This window comes from Chiloscyllium plagiosum, unplaced genomic scaffold (genome assembly GCF_037043375.1).
Source record: "Chiloscyllium plagiosum isolate Xiang-an unplaced genomic scaffold, Cpla_swu_hap1 HiC_scaffold_28, whole genome shotgun sequence".
NCBI classification, from domain to species: Eukaryota; Metazoa; Chordata; class Chondrichthyes; order Orectolobiformes; family Hemiscylliidae; genus Chiloscyllium; species Chiloscyllium plagiosum.
The window spans coordinates 34,587,939-34,606,598 of NW_028270166.1; the positions used below are offsets into that span (position 1 = coordinate 34,587,939).

The 18,660-nt window shown below is 40.4% G+C and overlaps 1 protein-coding gene across 3 annotated transcripts in view; it reads left to right on the plus strand.

Moving 5' to 3' along the window:
- The window catches only part of LOC122565226 (protein-lysine 6-oxidase-like), a 70,249-nt gene extending 56,593 nt beyond the window's left edge, over positions 1–13,656 (plus strand). For all 3 annotated transcript variants that reach the window (XM_087976239.1, XM_043720985.2, XM_043720984.2), the window contains 2 exons: positions 6,285–6,400; positions 10,964–13,656. In XM_087976239.1, coding sequence (XP_087832365.1) covers positions 6,285–6,400; positions 10,964–10,970 — 123 coding nt within the window. In that variant the 3' untranslated portion in view covers positions 10,971–13,656. The remainder of the gene's footprint in view (positions 1–6,284; positions 6,401–10,963) is intronic.
- The last annotated feature ends 5,004 nt before the right edge of the window (positions 13,657–18,660 follow it).

The window sequence follows — 18,660 nt, forward strand, 5'->3', positions numbered from 1 at the left end:
ATGCCTCTTAAATGTTGCAAATACACGGATAGGAAAAGTTTAGAAGGATATGGGCCAAGTGCAGGGAAATCGGGTTAGCGTAGATGGACATTTTGGTTGGCATGCACCAGTTTGGGCCAGAGGGCCTGTCTCAATGCTGTAGGACTCTATGACTGTATATGTCCTGGGGCAGGAAAAATGGCCTTCAGCATCCACAACTATTTTCCTTTCTACCAAGTACAACTCTCATCAGTGGAAAGTTTCCCTGGATTTCCACTGACTTCAATTTGCTAGGATGCCTTCATGCCACAAACTGGTCAAATATTAGTTTAAACAGGTTGTAGGTTTGCTCACTAAGCTGGTCGAATTGTTCTCAGGTGTTTCATCACCATGCTAGGTAACATCATCAGTGAGCATCTGATAAAGCGCTGGTGTTCTGTCCCACTTGCTATTTATCTGTCTTGGTCTGTTGTGGTTGGCGATATCACTTCCGGTTCTTTTTCTTAGAGGTTGGTAAATGGGGTGCAGGTTGATATGTTTGTTAATGGAGTTCCAGTTTGAATGCCAGGCCTCTAGAAATTCCCATACATGTCTTTGTTTAGCCTGTCCCAGGATAGATATATTGTCCCAGTCGAACTGATGTCCCTCTTCATCTGTGTGTATGTATATGAGTGATAGTTGGTCATGTCTTTTGGTGGCTCATTAGTGCTCATGTATCCTAGTGGCTAGTTTCCTGCCAGTCTGTCCAATGTAATATTTGTTGCAGTCCTTGCAGGATATCTTGTATATTCATATAGAAAACTAGCCACTAGGATACATGAGCAGCAACTTGCCACCAAAAGACATGACTAACGATCATTCGTATCCATACACACAGACGAAGATGGACACCAGTTCGACTGGGACAATACATCCACCCTGGGACAGGCTAAACAAAGACAATGCACAGGAATTCCTAGAGGCCTGGCATTCAAACCAGAACTGTATTAACAAACATATTGACCTGCACCCATTTACCAACCTCTGAGAAAAAGAACTAGAAGTGATATCACCCACCACAACAGACCAAGACACATAAATAGTAAGTGGGACAGAACACCAGTGCTTCATTGGAGGCTCACTGATGATGTTACCTAGCATGGTGATGATATGTCTGAGAACAAATTTACCCGCTTAGGGAGCAAACTTACAACCTGAACTATAAATCTTCTCCAAAATTGCAAACACCTATTAGTTTAATGCCAAAGGCAATCACTGTCTCAACACCTCTTTTGTCCATGTTTGGACCAAAACAGCACTGAGGGCTGTAATCAAGTCATCTTTGCAGAACACAAACAAAGCAATGGTGATCAGATCATTGCTGGGTGAGTGTCACTTGATTGCACCTTCCATCATTTTATTTGATGATATACCAGATGTTGTCCACCCCTTTCATGTGCAGAACTGTACTTCAATAATTCTTTTCTTACTCAAAGACAAATTTCAGAAGGAAAAGGCACAATATTATCTATCAATTTGTTATTTTTGTTTCTAAACTTAATTTTAATTTAATTTAAACTTAATAATGACCATTTAAAAAATGCCAAGCAACAGAGCTAACTAATAAAACCTTTTGTTTATTTGCCTTTTTGATTGCCAAGCAGAGCTAGAAAAACAGAATAATTCTCAAGTACTGTTGACCAGGACGTGGGTGAGGGCTAGGTCTGAACCTACACTTTGGGTTTACCTAACACTGACCTTATGTTCATTGGTGGTGCACGCTCTAAGCTAACTTTGGCAGAATTCATTTGAAAGTGGGCATTGGAAGTATGTTGCTTGTTAGCCTGGATTCCTCTCCTCCCAGCCTGCTTTGTGGACAGGCTTTTGGAGAAGTAAGGTGAGTTGGGCAAAGGCCTTGGGATCATATAGCCTTTATTTCACTCCAACTGCCTCATGGAGATGGGGTCAAGATGCTATGTGAAGGACTCTCAGGGCCTCCACCTTCCTGTAAACCAATGTGCAACCAGCTCTAATTTATTTATCCTACTCATTGAACTTGGCACATGACAGATGGTGATGGGGCATTTTGGAATGTTAGATATAATGCATGACTTGGTGATTAGAACTATGTTATGTTGTGACTTGCATGGTGTGTGGGACTGTCCTCCTCATTTTAACATAGGTCCCCAGAGAATATTGGAGAGAACTTTGCTGGATTGTCTGGGCAGGTTGTGCTTTGTTGTTTTTAGTGTCTAAGCCTGTAAGGTGATCAATCTGGTTTTATTTTTATTTGACTTTTCTGTGATGATTTGATCCAGCAGAGTGGCTTGCCGAGCCATTTCAAAGCACAGATAAAATTTAAATAGATTGTTGTTGGTCTGGAGTTACACATAGATCAGACCAGGTAAGAAAGGCAGATTTTCTTCCCTGAAAAAACATGAATGAATTGCACGGATGTTTCGGAAAATCTGGTATTTTGATTATCATTACTGAGACTGGTGTTTTAATTCATATTTATTCATTAATTGAATTTAAATATTTTTGGCATGGGTTTAAAGCAACTCAGCTTCAATTTTCAATTCTTCTAAGATGCAAGATGCAGGGAAATGGAGAAAAAAATAATCTGTTGTAAGTTGCAGTAGACTTTGGACTGGCATTCACAGGTTGCTGTAGACTGCCCAACATGGAGCTTGAGGAATCTCACATAGGTCATCCACATCCCTGCCTGAAAAATGTGACAGAGGCATGAAAGAATTTCACTGCTTTTATTTTCAATTCTTTTCAGCTCTCTACACTTCTGAGGAGTGGATTTTGACTTGGTTGCAAGTTAAACAGGTGCTGTCTGGGTCCACCTATTTCCCCATTGATTAATCATCACATATGAACATAGATGGTGAATGTTGGCAGGTTATCATACAGTGTGTGGAATTGCATATGAGGCTGATGCTGTCCTCACATGACTTCCAGGCACAGTTGCAGCTGCAAATGCTGGACAGTGATCAGGATTGGGAGTGCCAGTTGGTATTTATTCTTAAATAAATATACACTGATTTCTCACTATTTCATGGTACCCAAACTGCTGATGGCTGATACCATCAAAGAATTGCCAGGCTTTAGCAAGCTGTAAGCTGAAGAACAAAAAATAATAAGTTGATTTCCGTTCAAGTCTTGGCTTGAAAATTAATTGGCACCATACGGAATCCAAAACAGGATTCTAAGGCTCCAGCATTGTAGATACTGTGTGCATATTCCTGGCTGGAAGTATGCCGTCCATCATATTGGTTAGGTCTTCGCAAAAGGCATCTAGGATATCCAGCACATTCATATGGAAATCCCTAGACTCATTTTTGCTTCAGGTCTCTTTTTCAAATGGGACTGTGAATGACTGCAGCACACTCTATTAAAGCTGCCATCTCTTTAAACTGTTTACTGGCTGAACTATTGTTCCTTAAAGTGTTTACTGGAGACAGCCACTAAAAAGGTAAGATTAATTTTCTTCATTTATCAGACATGCAGGAGTCCTTCTTCCAGATTCATATTAAACTGAGGGAAACTGCCAGCAACATGCCTAAAACCACTTCCAGACATTCCTGATGACTCTGAGCAAGCCAATGTGGTTGCCCTATTGCAAGCAACATATTGCTACTCGGGTGCCAAAGTGATGTAAACTGTTTATCAGTAATAATCTAACAAGAGGAAGGAATAACTTGCCATGATCCTGCTGTTAGTCCTTTAGGCATTTGCACTGCCCACTGCACTGGGATCACATGCTGGTTCACGATAGCTCCAATTTCAAGACTTTGAGATAATGGAAGCAGAGGTCTTTAAGCCCTGGGTTTTTGTCTTTCTACCTCATTTTTAAAAACAGGTTCTGTGCACGGTGGCACAGTGGTTAGCACTGCTGCCTCACAGCGCCAGAGACTTGGGTTCAATTCCTGCCTCGGACAACTGTCTGTGTGGAGTTTGCACATTCTCCCCGTGTTTGCCTGGGTTTCCTCCGGGTACTCCAGTTTCCTCCCACAGTCCAAAGATGTGCAGGTTAGGTGAATTCGCCATGCTAAATTGCCCATAATGTTAGGTGTAGGGGAATGGGTCTGGTGGGTTGCCCTTCAGAGGGTCGGTGTGGACTTGTTGGGCCAAAGGGCCTGTTTCCACACTGTAAGTAATCTAATCCATTTGGGATTAACAAAATTACTGTAAAATATACAATTCTCTTTTTTTTAAGAAGTGACAAAAGCAAATTTAATATCAAAGAATTTCAGGGAGACTACCTTTCATGTGTGAGATGAGATGTTGAGAGGTTAATCTTGATCTAAGTAGTTATGGGTTCTGCATTTGCACCTGTTTTGTATCTCAACCAATTTTACTTTGTGATGGCTTGTTGAATATAAAATGGGTGGCCTGACCCAAATCGGCTCTACAGGCTGGGTTTCAATAACTGTGAATTTCAACAGTACGTCATAGCTAAGACAGATCATGTTCTTTGCTGAAATACTCACTTTCTGGAACAAGTCACCACACAGCAATCAAAAGTGGAAACGGTGACTGACTTTTAAGGTGTAATGATAATTTCAGGCAAAGACCAGGTTTTTCTGGCTTGGTGCACAGAGACAGATTCCGTAAACTCAACCTTCAGAAATAGATGACTGAATGTTAGCTTTTTGGTGGAGATTAAAAGCCAGAACGTGCAACTCCAGAGGAATTTTGGAGGCTGCCTGGTGTGGAAGCCACTAGCAGAAGGCCTGTTTTGGGGATCAGTGTTCCCTTGCTCCATCCATGGTAATTCATGCCATCATATGCTCCTTTACCTACCTCCATGGCCCTTCGTACTGCTATGTCAAGCTGCCCTGCTCCAGCCAGCAATTGCAGCCGTTCTACCAACCATTGATGAAATATGGTGATCCACTTATCCTATTGCCCTTTTATATGCTAACCAATATCCTCCCAACCACTATTTTTCACCTTTACATTTACATTGTCAATTTACCATGTATCCAGCATGCACAGCGCTCAGGCTCCATATAAATACAATGAACTTCTGTGAAATAAAGTTCAAACTGTCTATTACAGACTTCACAACATTGAATTCTCTCATTCATCAACCCTTTTACATTCCTTCACCTTCAAACAATAAATATTTTATTAAAGGGCACAATCCCCTTTAATAAATAGCCATAGCATTCATAGTTCCACATCAAACAGTCTATGACTACTTATAGTTGTCAATTTAACCATGAAATCACAAGAACCCCACTGGAATAACTGATAGTCATAACTTAGGCATGTAGCACTAATACAGCCTTGGAAGCACTCAGACTTATCAATAGACAGGGTAAAATAGCCAGGGTAAACAATCCAGATATGTTTTCATCCAAACATTTCAATGATAAGACTTTAGGATCTAATGATAGTTTGACAGCTCCCTTTCACAGGTCTTCTCAACAGCTCCTTTTGACAGGTGTTTCAGTCAATTTTGATAGGTACTGTTGAAGGCCTCTCTTGACACTTACCAGGTTCCTTTTGGCAGGTGCTCTGACAGTCATGATAGTTGATTTTGACCTGTATGTTGACAGTTCCAATATGCTTTATGCAATTTTTTTCACACACTTATGCTTACTTTTAAAAATCCCAAAGGCCACTGATCAATTCCAAAGTGTACCTGACCTCCACTAAAGGTGTCCTGAGACTAGAGCCACAAAGCATCTTCATCCTCTCCAAAAGAGATCCTGGATAGTCGATGAAATGTATAAAATTCAGACTTGCTCTTCACAGGCTACTTGGGTTTTACACTCCAAGGCTATCAAAATCTTTCTTCTGTGGATGCAGCAGATGAATTAAATGGCCAGCTACTTCTATGAACTAAGTTCACAGAAACCATGACCACTGAAAATGGGAAATATGTATTTGAGGCAGACTTGTAATTTCTAAGCTTCCTGATGTGGAGAAAATCCCTGCCCAACAATTGTTTCCTTATACTGCTAACTGAGACAAACCATCTAGCACATGGGTTTCCCCCTTTGTTATAAGATTCATAGATTCATAAGACATAGAACAGAATTAGACCATTCAGACCGCCAAGTCTGCTTCTCCATTTGATCATGGCTGATATGCTCTTCACCCCCATTTTCCTGCCTTCTCCCCATAACCTTTTAATCCATTACCAATTAAAAATCTAAGTCCTCATTAAACTTACTCACTGTCCCAGCATCCACTGCATTTTGGGGTAGTGAATTCCACTGATTCAGTTACTACAATGAATACACTTCCCATCGGAGTTGAATTATTCATACTTTATCTTACTCTAATCATTCTTATTACTGTTGTAGGTTTCAGTGAATCCAGGATTCCTGGTTCCAGAATCAGTAATGACAAACAATGTGGTCAGGTGTGATATTCTGTATACTGGGAGCTACGTGTCAGCTAGAAACTGCAGAATTACAAGGTTTGTACCATTTTTTCTAAATCAAAGGTGATACATTTATTTGTTATGGACTTTTATTTACAATTCTAAATGCATTTCCTGATTTTTATAATGGGAATCACTGAGTGTTTAAATTTACTCATGGGATGTGGGAGTCACTGACTGCAACAACAGGCTGTGCCCATCCCTAGTTGCCTTTGAGAAGGTGGTAGTGAACTGTCGTCTTAAACTGCTGAAGTCTGGAAGTCCAAGGTAGACCCACAATGCTGTTACGGTGGGTGCTTCAGGATTTTAATCTAATAACAATGAAGGTACAGCTACACATTTCCAAGTCAAGGAAGGGAACTTGCAAGTGGTGTTCCCATGTATTGACGACACTTGTCCTTTCAGATGGTAATACTGTGAGTTTCGAAGGTGTTGTCTAAGGAGCCTCGGTGAATTTCTGCAGGGCATCTTGTAGATTGTATACACTACTGGTACTGAAACTTGGTAGTGGAGGGATTGAATGTTTGTCAATGTGGTGTCAATCAAGCAGGTTGCTTTATTCTAGATTGTTGAGCTTCTTGATTACTGTTGGAGATGCACTCATCTAAGAAAATTTGATTGGGGCAGTCCCTTGGACAGTGCTCTAAGGAAGCAAGATCCAGAATTTTGACCCATAAATTGTAAAGGAATGGCAGTATTGTTACCAGTCTGGATGGTGTGTAGCTTGGAGGGGAAATTGTATATGGTGGTATTTCAATTCATGTTCTTCTTGCTGGTTAGGACCATGGGTTTAGAAGATGCTGCCGAAGGCACAGTGCATCTTGTGGAAGATATACATTGCTGCCTCTGTGTGTCAGTGGCGATTGAATTGAATATTGAAGGTGATAAATGGTGTGCCAATCAAGTAGACTGCTTTGTACTGGAGGGTGTCGAACTCCTTCATCTATACTTGTAGGGGCAAGTGGAGAGTATTCCATCACACAGTTGACTTGTACATTGTAGATGGTCGATAGGCCATGGGGAGAAAGGATGTCTGTGACTCACCAAAGAATTCCCAGCTGCTAACTTGTCATAACTGGTCCAGTTTAATTTCTGGTGAATTGTAGCCCCCAACCTATTGATAATAGGGGAATTCAGCTATACTAATGCCATTGAATGTCAAGAGGTGATTGGATTCTCTCTTCTTGAAGATGGTCTTTGTGTGGCATGAATGTAACTTACTATTTATCATCCAAGCTTGCATGTTCTCTGGGTCTTTCTACAAGTAGGCATGAGCTGATTCTGTATCTGAGGAGTTGCAAATGGTGCTGAACATATGTAACCATCAGTGAACCATATTCTCACTTTTGATGTTATGAAGGTGGGAATGTCTTTGATGAAGCAACTAATGATGGTTGGCCACACTATCCTGAGGAATTTGTGCAATGATGTCCTGGGTCTGAGATTGACCTCCAAAGACCATTGCCATATTTCTTTGTGGTAGCTACGACTCCAGCCAGAGGAGAAGTTTTCTCCCGAGTCCCATTAACTCCCATTTTAATAGGCTTTTTGTGGGGTAGTCAGGAGCAGTCACTCTCACCTTACTTCTGGAGTTCAGTCTTTTGTCCATGTTTCGATTAAGTCTGTGACAAGGTCAGAATGGCCCTGGAGGAAGCCAATCCGGATGTCATTGTTGAGTAAGTGCTACTTGTAGCACTGTGGAAAACTCATCTATCACTTTGTTGATAATGCACAATAGAAAGATAGGGTGGTAATCGGTGAGGTTGAATTTGGTCTGATTTTTGTAGACAGACCATACCTGGGCAATTATCCATATTGATGGGTAAATGCCACTGTTGTAGATGTACTGGAACTGCTGGGCTAAGGGTGCCAAGAAAAATGAGTTTTCAGTACTATTGTCAAGCCAAATATTCTTTACAGTGCCTTCAGCTGTTTCTTGATACAATAATGGAATGGTTTGAATTGGCTAAAATCTGGTCTGTGATGCTGGAGGAGGGCAAGATGAATCATCTACTTAGCACTTCTGGCTGAGGATAGTTGAAAATTAGATTATTTACAGCGTGGAAACAGGCCCTTCGGCCCAACAAGTCCACACCGACCCTCCGAAGAGCAATGCACCCAGACCCATTCCCCTACATTTACCCCTTCACCTAACACTATGGGCAATTTAGCGCGGCCAATTCACCTAACCTGCACATCTTTGGACTGTGGGAGGAAAGCCACGCAGACACGGGGAAAATGTGCAAACTCCACACAGACAATTGTCCGAAGTGGGAATTGAACCTGGTCTCTGGTGCTGTGAGGCAACAGTGCTAACCCAAATAATTTATCCTTGTCTTTTGCACAGATATGCTGGGTTTCCACATCATTGAGGAAGGAATATTTGTGGAGACGTCTCCTCCATTTAGTTGTTTAATTATCTACCACCACTCATGAGTGAATGTGATTGGATTGCAGAGCTTTGATTTGATTCACTGGTTGTAGAATTGCTTAGCTCTCGCTATTGTATGTTGTTTTCACTGCTTAGCATGCTAGCTGTCCCGTGTTATAGGATCAGTGGTTTGGCACGTCATCTTCTGGTCTGCCTGGTGTTGCTGCCTTCCACATTGACTGAAGGCTGATCCTCTAGTTTGATGGTAACAGTAGACAGGCGTATATGCTGGGTCATAAATCATAGAATCCCTTTGCTGTGGAAACTTGCCATTCAGCCCAACAATTCCACACAGACTCATCCCCCTAGCCTATTCCTTAATCTTGCATTCCCATGGACAATCCACCTAACCTGTACGTCTTTGGACTGTGGGAGGAAACTAGAGCACCCAGAGGAAACCCACACAGACACTGGGAGAATATGCAAACTCCACACAGATAGTCTCCCAAGGCTGGAATTGAACTTGGGTCCCTGGCACTGAGAGGCAGCAGTGCTGACCAATGAGCTACCATGCCACCCAAAACTGAGGTTGTAGATTGAGGGGCCCACAGCCCCTCATGGATTTGCAGTTCTGATTTGCTAGATCTGTTCAAAATCTATCGCATTGAGCATAGTGGTCTTGTTCCGGTGTTTCTTGTCAGCGTATATGAATTAGAACTCCAGATACACGGTCGGTTTTGAACTCCCATATCAAATCATTAGCCTGAGCCTCCGGAGTACTAGTTCAGTGATATTACCATTACACTACTATCTCTTATGGAGTGGAGACAGGTTCTTTGTCCAATTAAGGGTGTTGGTTCAACTCTCAAGACTGGCTGGCCTATCAGAAGCCAGAGTTGGAGGGTTGGAGCTTTCAGGAGGGGCTGAACAGGCGGGGGCTGTTTTCCCTGGAGTGTCAGAGTCTGAGGGTTGACCTTATAGAGGTTTATAAAATCATGACGGCCAAGGATAGGGGAAGTAGACAAAGTATTTTCCTTGGGGTGAGTCCAGAACTAAAGGGTATAGGTTTAAGATGAGAGAAGAAAGATTTAAAAGAGACCTAAGGGATAATTTTTTCATGCAGAGAGTGGTGCATGTATTGAATGAGCTGCCAGAGGAAGTGGTGGAACCTGGTCCAATTATAACATTTAAAAGGCATCAGGATGGGCACATGAATAGGAAGGGTTTAGAAGGATATGGGTCAAGTGCTAGAAAATGGGACTAGATTAGGTTAGGATGTCTGGTCAGTATGGACAAGTTGGACCAAAGGTTCTGTTTCCATGCTGAACCTCTCTATGACTCTATGAGCAATCGGTCAAGCAGAGGCTAAGAAAGCAATAGGGTGCTTCAAAATGGAGGTGCCCTCTCCCTGTAAAACCTTAAATAGAAACAAATTAATCAGCCAGGCCAGCACTCTAGTCTGGTTCAGGAAATATCTTTACAGAATGTCATTTAGCTACATTACATTCAGGTAGCACAGTGGCTAGCACTGTTACCTCACAGTGCCAGGGACTCTGGTTCGATCCTAGCCTTGGGCAACTGCCTGTGTTCTCCTTGCGTTTGTGAGAGTTTTTGCCGGGTGCTCCAGTTTCCTCTCTCAGTCCTAAGATGTGTATATTAGGTGGATTGGCTGTGCTAAATTGCCCATAGTGTCCAGGACATGCAAGCTAGGTGGACTGGCCATGGGAGATACAGGGTTACAAGAATTGAGTGGGTCTGGGTGGGATGTTCTTTGGAGAGTTGATATGGACTGAATGACCTGCTTCCATGCTGTAAGGATTCTATGAAGCAGGGAGGGTCTGTCAGCCTATTGGAATACTCACAACTTATACCTCAGTCTATGACTGGGCAGTAATTTCCTGGCAGTAAAATAGCTACATACTGGGTTTGGAAACTGGAGGATGATTGGAAAACCTTATTGATCTCCTTTAAATGTTAATGAATCTAATTGGCTATTCTGCTGGTCCTACCTCAGCAAAAATGTTTGACATAGGAATTGGGTTGGGAAATAAAGTTGTCTCAGGCATTTTTGGGCCCCATGTATCTCTGATTCTTACCTTGGCAAAGTCTAACAATTCAAACCATTGACTGGACTTATGACTTCGGCATACAGATAACTTTTTGTTAGGCATGTTCTGTGTATTAATTACAATGCAATTATAATAATTTAAAACATTTTCTCTCAACAGATACTAAGGATGACTCTTAGATGTCAAATGGTGAATTGCTGGACTCCAGAGTTGGTTAGAAGTGTGTGTATTCTTAGAATTTTTGCTTGTTCAGTTTTGTGATTGCATTTAACAGTTTTGTGAAGAAAGTCTGTGACTTTAGTTTTGCTTCAGGCCTACAATATTGTGTTACCAATTTAGAATAATTGTTGCAATACAACAGGGAACTTTGTGATAATTCCAGTACAATTTTGCAACCTCCATAATATTCCAATTTCTATTTTTCCTTTCCTTCCCAATATAGTTCTCCTGAAACAAGAAGTTGTTACAGTCAGACAAGGCCTGACATAAGTACATCTTGTTGAGATACGGGAAGTATAACTTTGCTGGGATTATCATTTACATATATATTTCTACCATTTTGTAACATAGCTCCTTGGAAGTCTAAAATCTTATACATTGTAGGATGATGAGGGAAGGGAGTTCAAGATTACTTTTAAGGAAATAGATTAATATACTTAAGACCTGATAAAATTCTCAGGGCACTGCAACATAGTTACAGCACAGAAGGAGGTCATTCAGCCAGTATCTGTATTAGTTCTCTGCAAGAGCAACTCATCTTGTCCCATTCTTCTGTCTTTTTTCCTTGTAACCCTGTAATCTTCAAATAATTATACAATTTTCTTTTGAAGGTGGTGATTGAATCTGCTTCTACACTCTGGCATTTCATTCCAGTTTGTAATGACTCACTGCGTGATAAAGCTACTTCTCTTATTAATGAGACTTTTTTCCACGTCACTGATCTCATTTGGGCTTCAATTCTTTGCCCAAAGGGGACAGTTTCTCTCTTTCTTTTCTGTCTAGACTCCATATAATTTTAAACACTTTCAATAAATCTCCTCTTAACTGTTTCTTCAAGAAGAATGGCCCTAACTTCTCCAATCTATCCACACAGTGAGATCTTCTTGACCAGTTTCAGTACAACTTTGACTTCAGTTGGAACTTGGCGAGAAGAATAATCAGGTGTTGCATTGTCCTGAAATGGTTCTCAGATATTTTATTTCTTTCTTGATTTATCAATTTAGAACTATTCTCTTGAACTTTTTCTCCCTTTCTCCTGCAACCTTGAAGCTTTTAAAACTCAAGGTTAGTATCAATGAAACCTTTTCCTGATTTATTCCTCTTTTGCTCACAGGCTTGTAATATGAACTTTTAACTTTTATCTGGGCTTTTCAATTCAAATAAAATTATATTTTAGCTAATTTTATATTGGACAATCTGTATCCACCAAGTTCTATTAGAATAGTGTTTTTATAGAAACAAGATCTGAATTTTTTGAGCCTTTAATCCAAACTCATTGAGATTTAAAGTACTTATGCACTTTATACTTGTGCCATTGATCCCATAACTAGGAGGTTAAACCTGAAACAGGAAATATAGTTTTCTTATGATGGTATCTTGTGAAATCTCAACAAACTTTGAGCAATGGATATGGAATAGGCTAACAGTAGACACAATTAATTTTTCACAGTTTTTCAGAAACAGCAGGATTAGTATTTTGGAATGAGTTTAATGGTTCAGAGAATAATTATAGGCTGAGATGGTAGGCATGTAACGAAGCTTTTTTTGCTAAAATAAATCATTATACCGATGAGGCTTTTGGGAGAACTCTGAAAAGATCTGGCACAAGGTTGTATTGATTGTGATATAAAGGACATTAGTGTGTGTCAGGCAATAGGGATCGTTCCTCTGATAGGAAATTGTAAAATGCCATTGATAATTTATGTAGAAATTACTATTGGCATGACATTAAGGCAAATAGATTACTTCGAAACAGCCAGGGAAGGGTGAGAGATACTGCATTTTAACATTATTAAATGGGACAAGCTATCAAAACAAATGTCCCCTTTTTTAAACAATAGTTTGCTTATATTCTGCTGAAATTTAGGCCCCCAGACATGGATTTATTTTTGTAAGGACTCTTCTCCTGAATTTTATACTTTTATTTTGCACTGAGACTTCAAATGTCTGAAGGCCACAAGTTATGTTTACACTAAGGGCAGAGGTCTACATCGAACTCCCACTGTTCAAGAAGACAAATAAGCATGAGACAGATAGAAAGAAACAGTAAAAAGAGTTTGAAAAGTTCTTAATTTCACATTTTGAAAGCCCAGTTAATTAATTGGATGAATATTGTGTGTGAATGTCAAAATATAAATTCCAGAAAAATACATCAACTGGAAAATGTATGTTTGACTAAATTTCATGAAACAGTTCTTAATGTTTAAGACCTTTTCTTGATGCCTTGAGTTTTGGTTCAAAAAGTTTATTGAAGCCCTGTATGGTGATATATGCTATTTCCAAATTATTCAATAATTCCTCTAAAAGTTGCTATGTACTTTTAATGGAGCACTTTTAAGGCCAACTATTCACTGAACTTTCAATATTTTAGGATGATTTGAAACATATTCATAGTTCATAATTCATAATTTCTCCATCCTCCTGTTATTATGAAAAAGTCATAGCCTCTAGCTTTCTTTAAGCAATACTGCAGTATTTGTAAATAATCAGTTTGGGTTCCAACTTTTAATTCCAGCTGTGACACCAAATGTTGTATCCCCTTCACACCAAGGTTATTTGAAATCTTCGAGGAGAAAGTGAGGTCTGCAGATGCTGGAGATCAAAGTTGAAACTTTATTGCTGGAACAGCACAGCAGGTCAGGCAGCATCCAGGGAACAGGAGATTCGACGTTTCGGGCACGTTCCTGAAGAAGGGCCTGTGCCCGAAACGTCGAATCTCCTGTTCCCTGGATGCTGCCTGACCTGCTGTGCTGTTCCAGCAATAAAGTTTCAACTATTTGAAATCTTCGACAACCACCTGTTGGTTTACTTAGCTGGGGTTCAGGAGGGATCAGGTGAGCTTGAAGTTCCAGCTCTTAGTAAAAAGAAAAGAGCATAACTAGCACTCCTGGAACACCTATTTGAGAGAAAGAGACCTGATATGTCATTGTATCTCAAATGGTTCATAGCCGACAGGTGCTCAGTTGAAGAACATATTCTACAGCGAGATTGGCAAATTCTTGGAAACAAAAGGAATCAAGGGTTTTGGGTGTTGAGAGTCCAACCATTGCCCTTGACATTCAATGGCATTACCACTGTTGAATCCCCCACTATCAACATTCTAAGACTGACCAGAAACTGAACTAGACGAGCCACATAAATACTGTTATTAAAGGAGCAGGAATCCTGTACCTAGTAGCTCATATCCTGACTCCTCAAAGCCTGTCAACCTTCTACAAGATTCAGATCAGGAGTGTAATGGATTACTCCCTACTTACTTGGATGAATGCAGCACCAACAACAGTCCAGAAACTTGACAGCATCCAGGATGAAGTAGCCTGCTTCATTGGCAGCCCATCCACCACCTTCAACATTCACCTCACAACCAACAAAACACAGAGGCAGCAGATATGTTGAAATGCAATAACTTACCAAGCCTCTTTTGACAACATATCCCAAATTCATGACCTCTACCACTTAAAGGACAAGATCAGCAGATGGCTGGGAACACCACTACCTGAAAGATCCCCATCGAATCTCACACTTTCCTGAGACGGACCTATATCATCTTTACTTAACTGTTATTTGGTCAAAATACTGTAACTACTGTCCTAATAGCTCTGTGAGTAAATGTAACTGCTATGGATGGCAACAGTTCAATAAGGCAGCCTACCATAACCGTCTCAAGCATAATTAGGGATGGACAACCAATTCTGACCAAGCCAGAGATGATCAATCCAATAAGTTAATTTTTAAAGAGTTGTAAAGTGGAATTTGTACAAAAGTTAACCCTTGATATTACTGAATGCTGAGCATGATTATTGGGCTGTATGGTTTGTTCTTCCTCTTGTGTTCTCGTAGTTATGTTGCGAATCAACCATTTTATTATTTTATCATAAAAACCATGCTGTGCCTTCCATTTCCAGTACTGGCAATACTGTAGAACCTGTGTCAGGTTTCCAGTTAAGTGTCAAACTTGTGCAAGCTTGAAGATCTAGATTGAAACTGCTCCAAATTACTTCACATAGCCTCTTGATAGACAACAGACAGAAGACTTTCATCCCATTAATCTGGGCTGGTTTTGTATTCACTCCCCAAAGATAAAAGATTAGCTTTTCATCTGAAGAACACCCTGTTCCCCAGGAACTTGTGCTATGGATTTTTAAGATAAGAACAGTCCTATTTACTCTAAATTTCTAGCACTGCTATTCAACATGACATGACTAGTTCATTGCAGGCAGCTAAGGCAGACACTTTCTTAAAGGTCTTTGTACTTTAACAGAAAACCTTGTAGGATGCAATGTTTCTCCCCATAGATTTTTAAGAATATAAACTTGATATGGTGTGATTTTTAAACCGCATTTTCTAATTTTTATGTATTAGTATGAAAGAAGGTGTTTGTATAAAAATGATTAATTGTGTAGAATAAAACCATTTGGAGAAAACATTGTGTAGTTCTTCCTGTGGTTAACATTTATGTGGCCTACTACACAATCAGTACATAATTGTTAACTGAGAACATTAACAAAAATTGATAAACAGTTTCAAAATAGCAGCGAGTTCAAGAACAGCGCTTGTATGTGAAAACTTCTACATTGGTTTTTAAATAGCTGTGCCTAATGTTACTTGCATTTGGATGAAAAAAGACATATAGATTAAAGCCTTAATTGAAAAATCTAAACAAAGTGGCAATATGTTTCTGTAAGAAATCCAGAGATTTTTATAAGAACAACATTGATAACACTGTTTAATTTTAGAAACTTTATGTTTCATATAGTTTTCTTCAGGCTAAAATACCGTAAAAGGCTAAGAATTTCCACAGAGATACACGTATTCCAATGTCACAAGAGCTGAGGAAATTCCAAGCCCAGATCTTTAAAAAAATTAACTAAATCATCATTCCTCCAAAAATAACCTCATATTGGTCACTAATGATTGTCCATGTCACTCGCCAACCGCATCAGTTCAGGAGTATTTGATCCCAGAGAGACCCTATTACAGTCACTTTTCACATTAAAACTGATAAACCTCTGCTAAGCAACATCCCAGTTCATACTGGCATCCTTCAACCTACTGCTGCTCCTCAACCCAATGGTGTTCTCTTCACTTTTCTTCTTCCCATCCTCCAAAGTAATTCTACCATGTTACTCTTCTTCAACAGAGTTTGTGATTATTTTATTCATTACTTTCCTTGTTTAAGCTACTACTTTGCTATCTCCATTCAAAATGACATTTTTTTTTGTTCCAAGTTCAACCTGGCACACTTTTCATTCTTGGTTTCAACTGTTAAGGCATTCAACTTTGCTCTAGTTTATGCTGCCACTTGTTTTCTGTCTCCACTTAAGCAATGTCTGAGCCCACATGTTCTATGTCTGAAGTTGAAAGTCCCAAACTGGCTTGCAGACAATGAATACTCTATATTGTACTTAGCAAAATGACAAACAGTCTTATTTGTGTTAACAGAATTTGAAGGAGGAGGAAAAGGAAATTAAGTAAATGCGCAAAACTTTTATTTCTCCTGTGATCCAAATGTTTTGCCAAATGGCCCGCTGTGTCTGCCTATGAAATAATCCATGAAAGGTTCGAGACATGTTCATGTAGGGAACCTAGGAAACCTTTAACATGTTCATAAAATGCCAAGTACAGGATTCAGACAGGGTACGAGATCAAAAGTTTACTTACACTAACATGAGATCTAGGCCATTTTCAACCTTACAATGGTCACAGTGTTATTCCTGAGAAGTTGCTCCCTATCAATTATTTCATCATCCTGTTGCTCAGTGTAGGCCAAGATTCACTTATAATTTGTTTCTGCTTCAGCATTCCTTTCATTAAATCATGGGGCTACAGAAGGCCATTTTACCCACCTTAACTCTCCACTGATTCTCCACATCTCTGTCTCCCATCATCCTCTATCCCACCCTTGCCCAAAACCACTGCTGAATTGATTGTTCCTTAATTAATTCTGGGATTTTCTATTTTTCAGCTCAGAAGTTCATTCTAAATGTTGTCCACTCCCAGTGTAAACTGAACCTCCTGATATGAATCGTAAAATGTTTCTTTTTTTGTTCCAATCTGTTACCTTTCCCACTGTTTAAGTCCCAGAATCACCTTTTACATTAATTACTATATACCTTTATATGATCACTTCCCAATATCTTTCCAGGTTCTAAAGATATGGTATCTCCAGTCTTTCCTCAACTTCTTTGAAGAGGTAACAAATAGGTTAGACCAGGAAACCCAGTGGATGTTATCCACCTAGACTTCCAAAAGGTTGTTGTGGTTCAGTTCGCCGAGCTGGGAATTTGTGTTGCAGACATTTCGTCCCCTGTCTAGGTGACATCCTCAGTGCTTGGGAGCCTCCTGTGAAGCGCTTCTGTGATGTTTCCTCCGGCATTTATAGTGATTTGTTTCTGCCGCTTCCGGTTGTCAGTTCCAGCTGTCCGCTGCAGTGGCCGGTATATTGGGTCCAGGTCGATGTGCTTATTGATCGAATCTGTGGATGAATGCCATGCCTCTAGGAATTCCCTGGCTGTTCTCTGTTTGGCTTGTCCTATAATAGTAGTGTTGTCCCAGTCGAACTCATGTTGCTTGTCATCTGAGTGTGTGGCTACTAAGGATAGCTGGTCGTGTCGTTTCGTGGCTAGTTGGTGTTCATGGATGCGGATCGTTAGCTGTCTTCCTGTTTGTCCTATGTAGTGTTTTGTGCAGTCCTTGCATGGGATTTTGTACACTGCATTGGTTTTGCTCATGCTGGGTATCGGGTCCTTCGTTCTGGTGAGTTGTTGTCTGAGAGTGGCTGTTGGTTTGTGTGCTGTTATGAGTCCTAGTGGTCGCAGTAGTCTGGCTGTCAGTTTGGAAATGCTCTTGATGTATGGTAGTGTGGCTAGTACTTTGGATTGAGCCATGTCCTCGTTCCGTTGTCTTTCCCTTAGGCATCTGTTGATGAAATTGCGCAGGTATCCGTTTTTGGCGAATACATTGTATAGGTGTTCTTCTTCCTCTTTTTGCAGTTCTGGTGTACTGCAGTGTGTTGTGGCCCTTTTGAATAGTGTCTTGATGCAACTTCTTTTGTGTGTGTTGGGGTGGTTGCTTTCGTAGTTCAGGACTTGGTCTGTGTGTGTGGCTTTCCTGTATACTTTTGTGGTGAATTCTCCGTTAGGTGTTCTCTGTACCATCACATCTAGGAATGGGAGTTGGTTGTCCTTTCCTTCCTCTCTAGTGAATCGGATTCCTGTGAGTGTGGCGTTGATGATCTATTTCTGTGTTTTTAATGATTACAAAGGTGTCATCCACATATCTGACCCAGAGTTTGGGTTGAATTTGCGGTAAGACTGTTTGTTCTAATCTTTGCATTACCGCTTCTGCTATGAGTCCAGAGATGGGTGAGCCCATGGGTGTGCCGTTGATTTGTTCATATATTTGGTTGTTGAATGTGAAGTGTGTTGTGAGGCACAGGTCCAGTAGTTTGAGTATGCCGTCTTTGTTGATAGGTTCAACGTCCTGTATGTCCAGCAGGTCGGCTATTGTTTCTCTGGCTAGGGTTTTGTCGATAGAGGTGAACAGTGCCGTTACATCGAATGAGACCACAGTTTCTTCCTTGTCTATGTGTATATTTCTGATGATGTCCAAGAATTCCTGTGTTGATTGTATAGAGT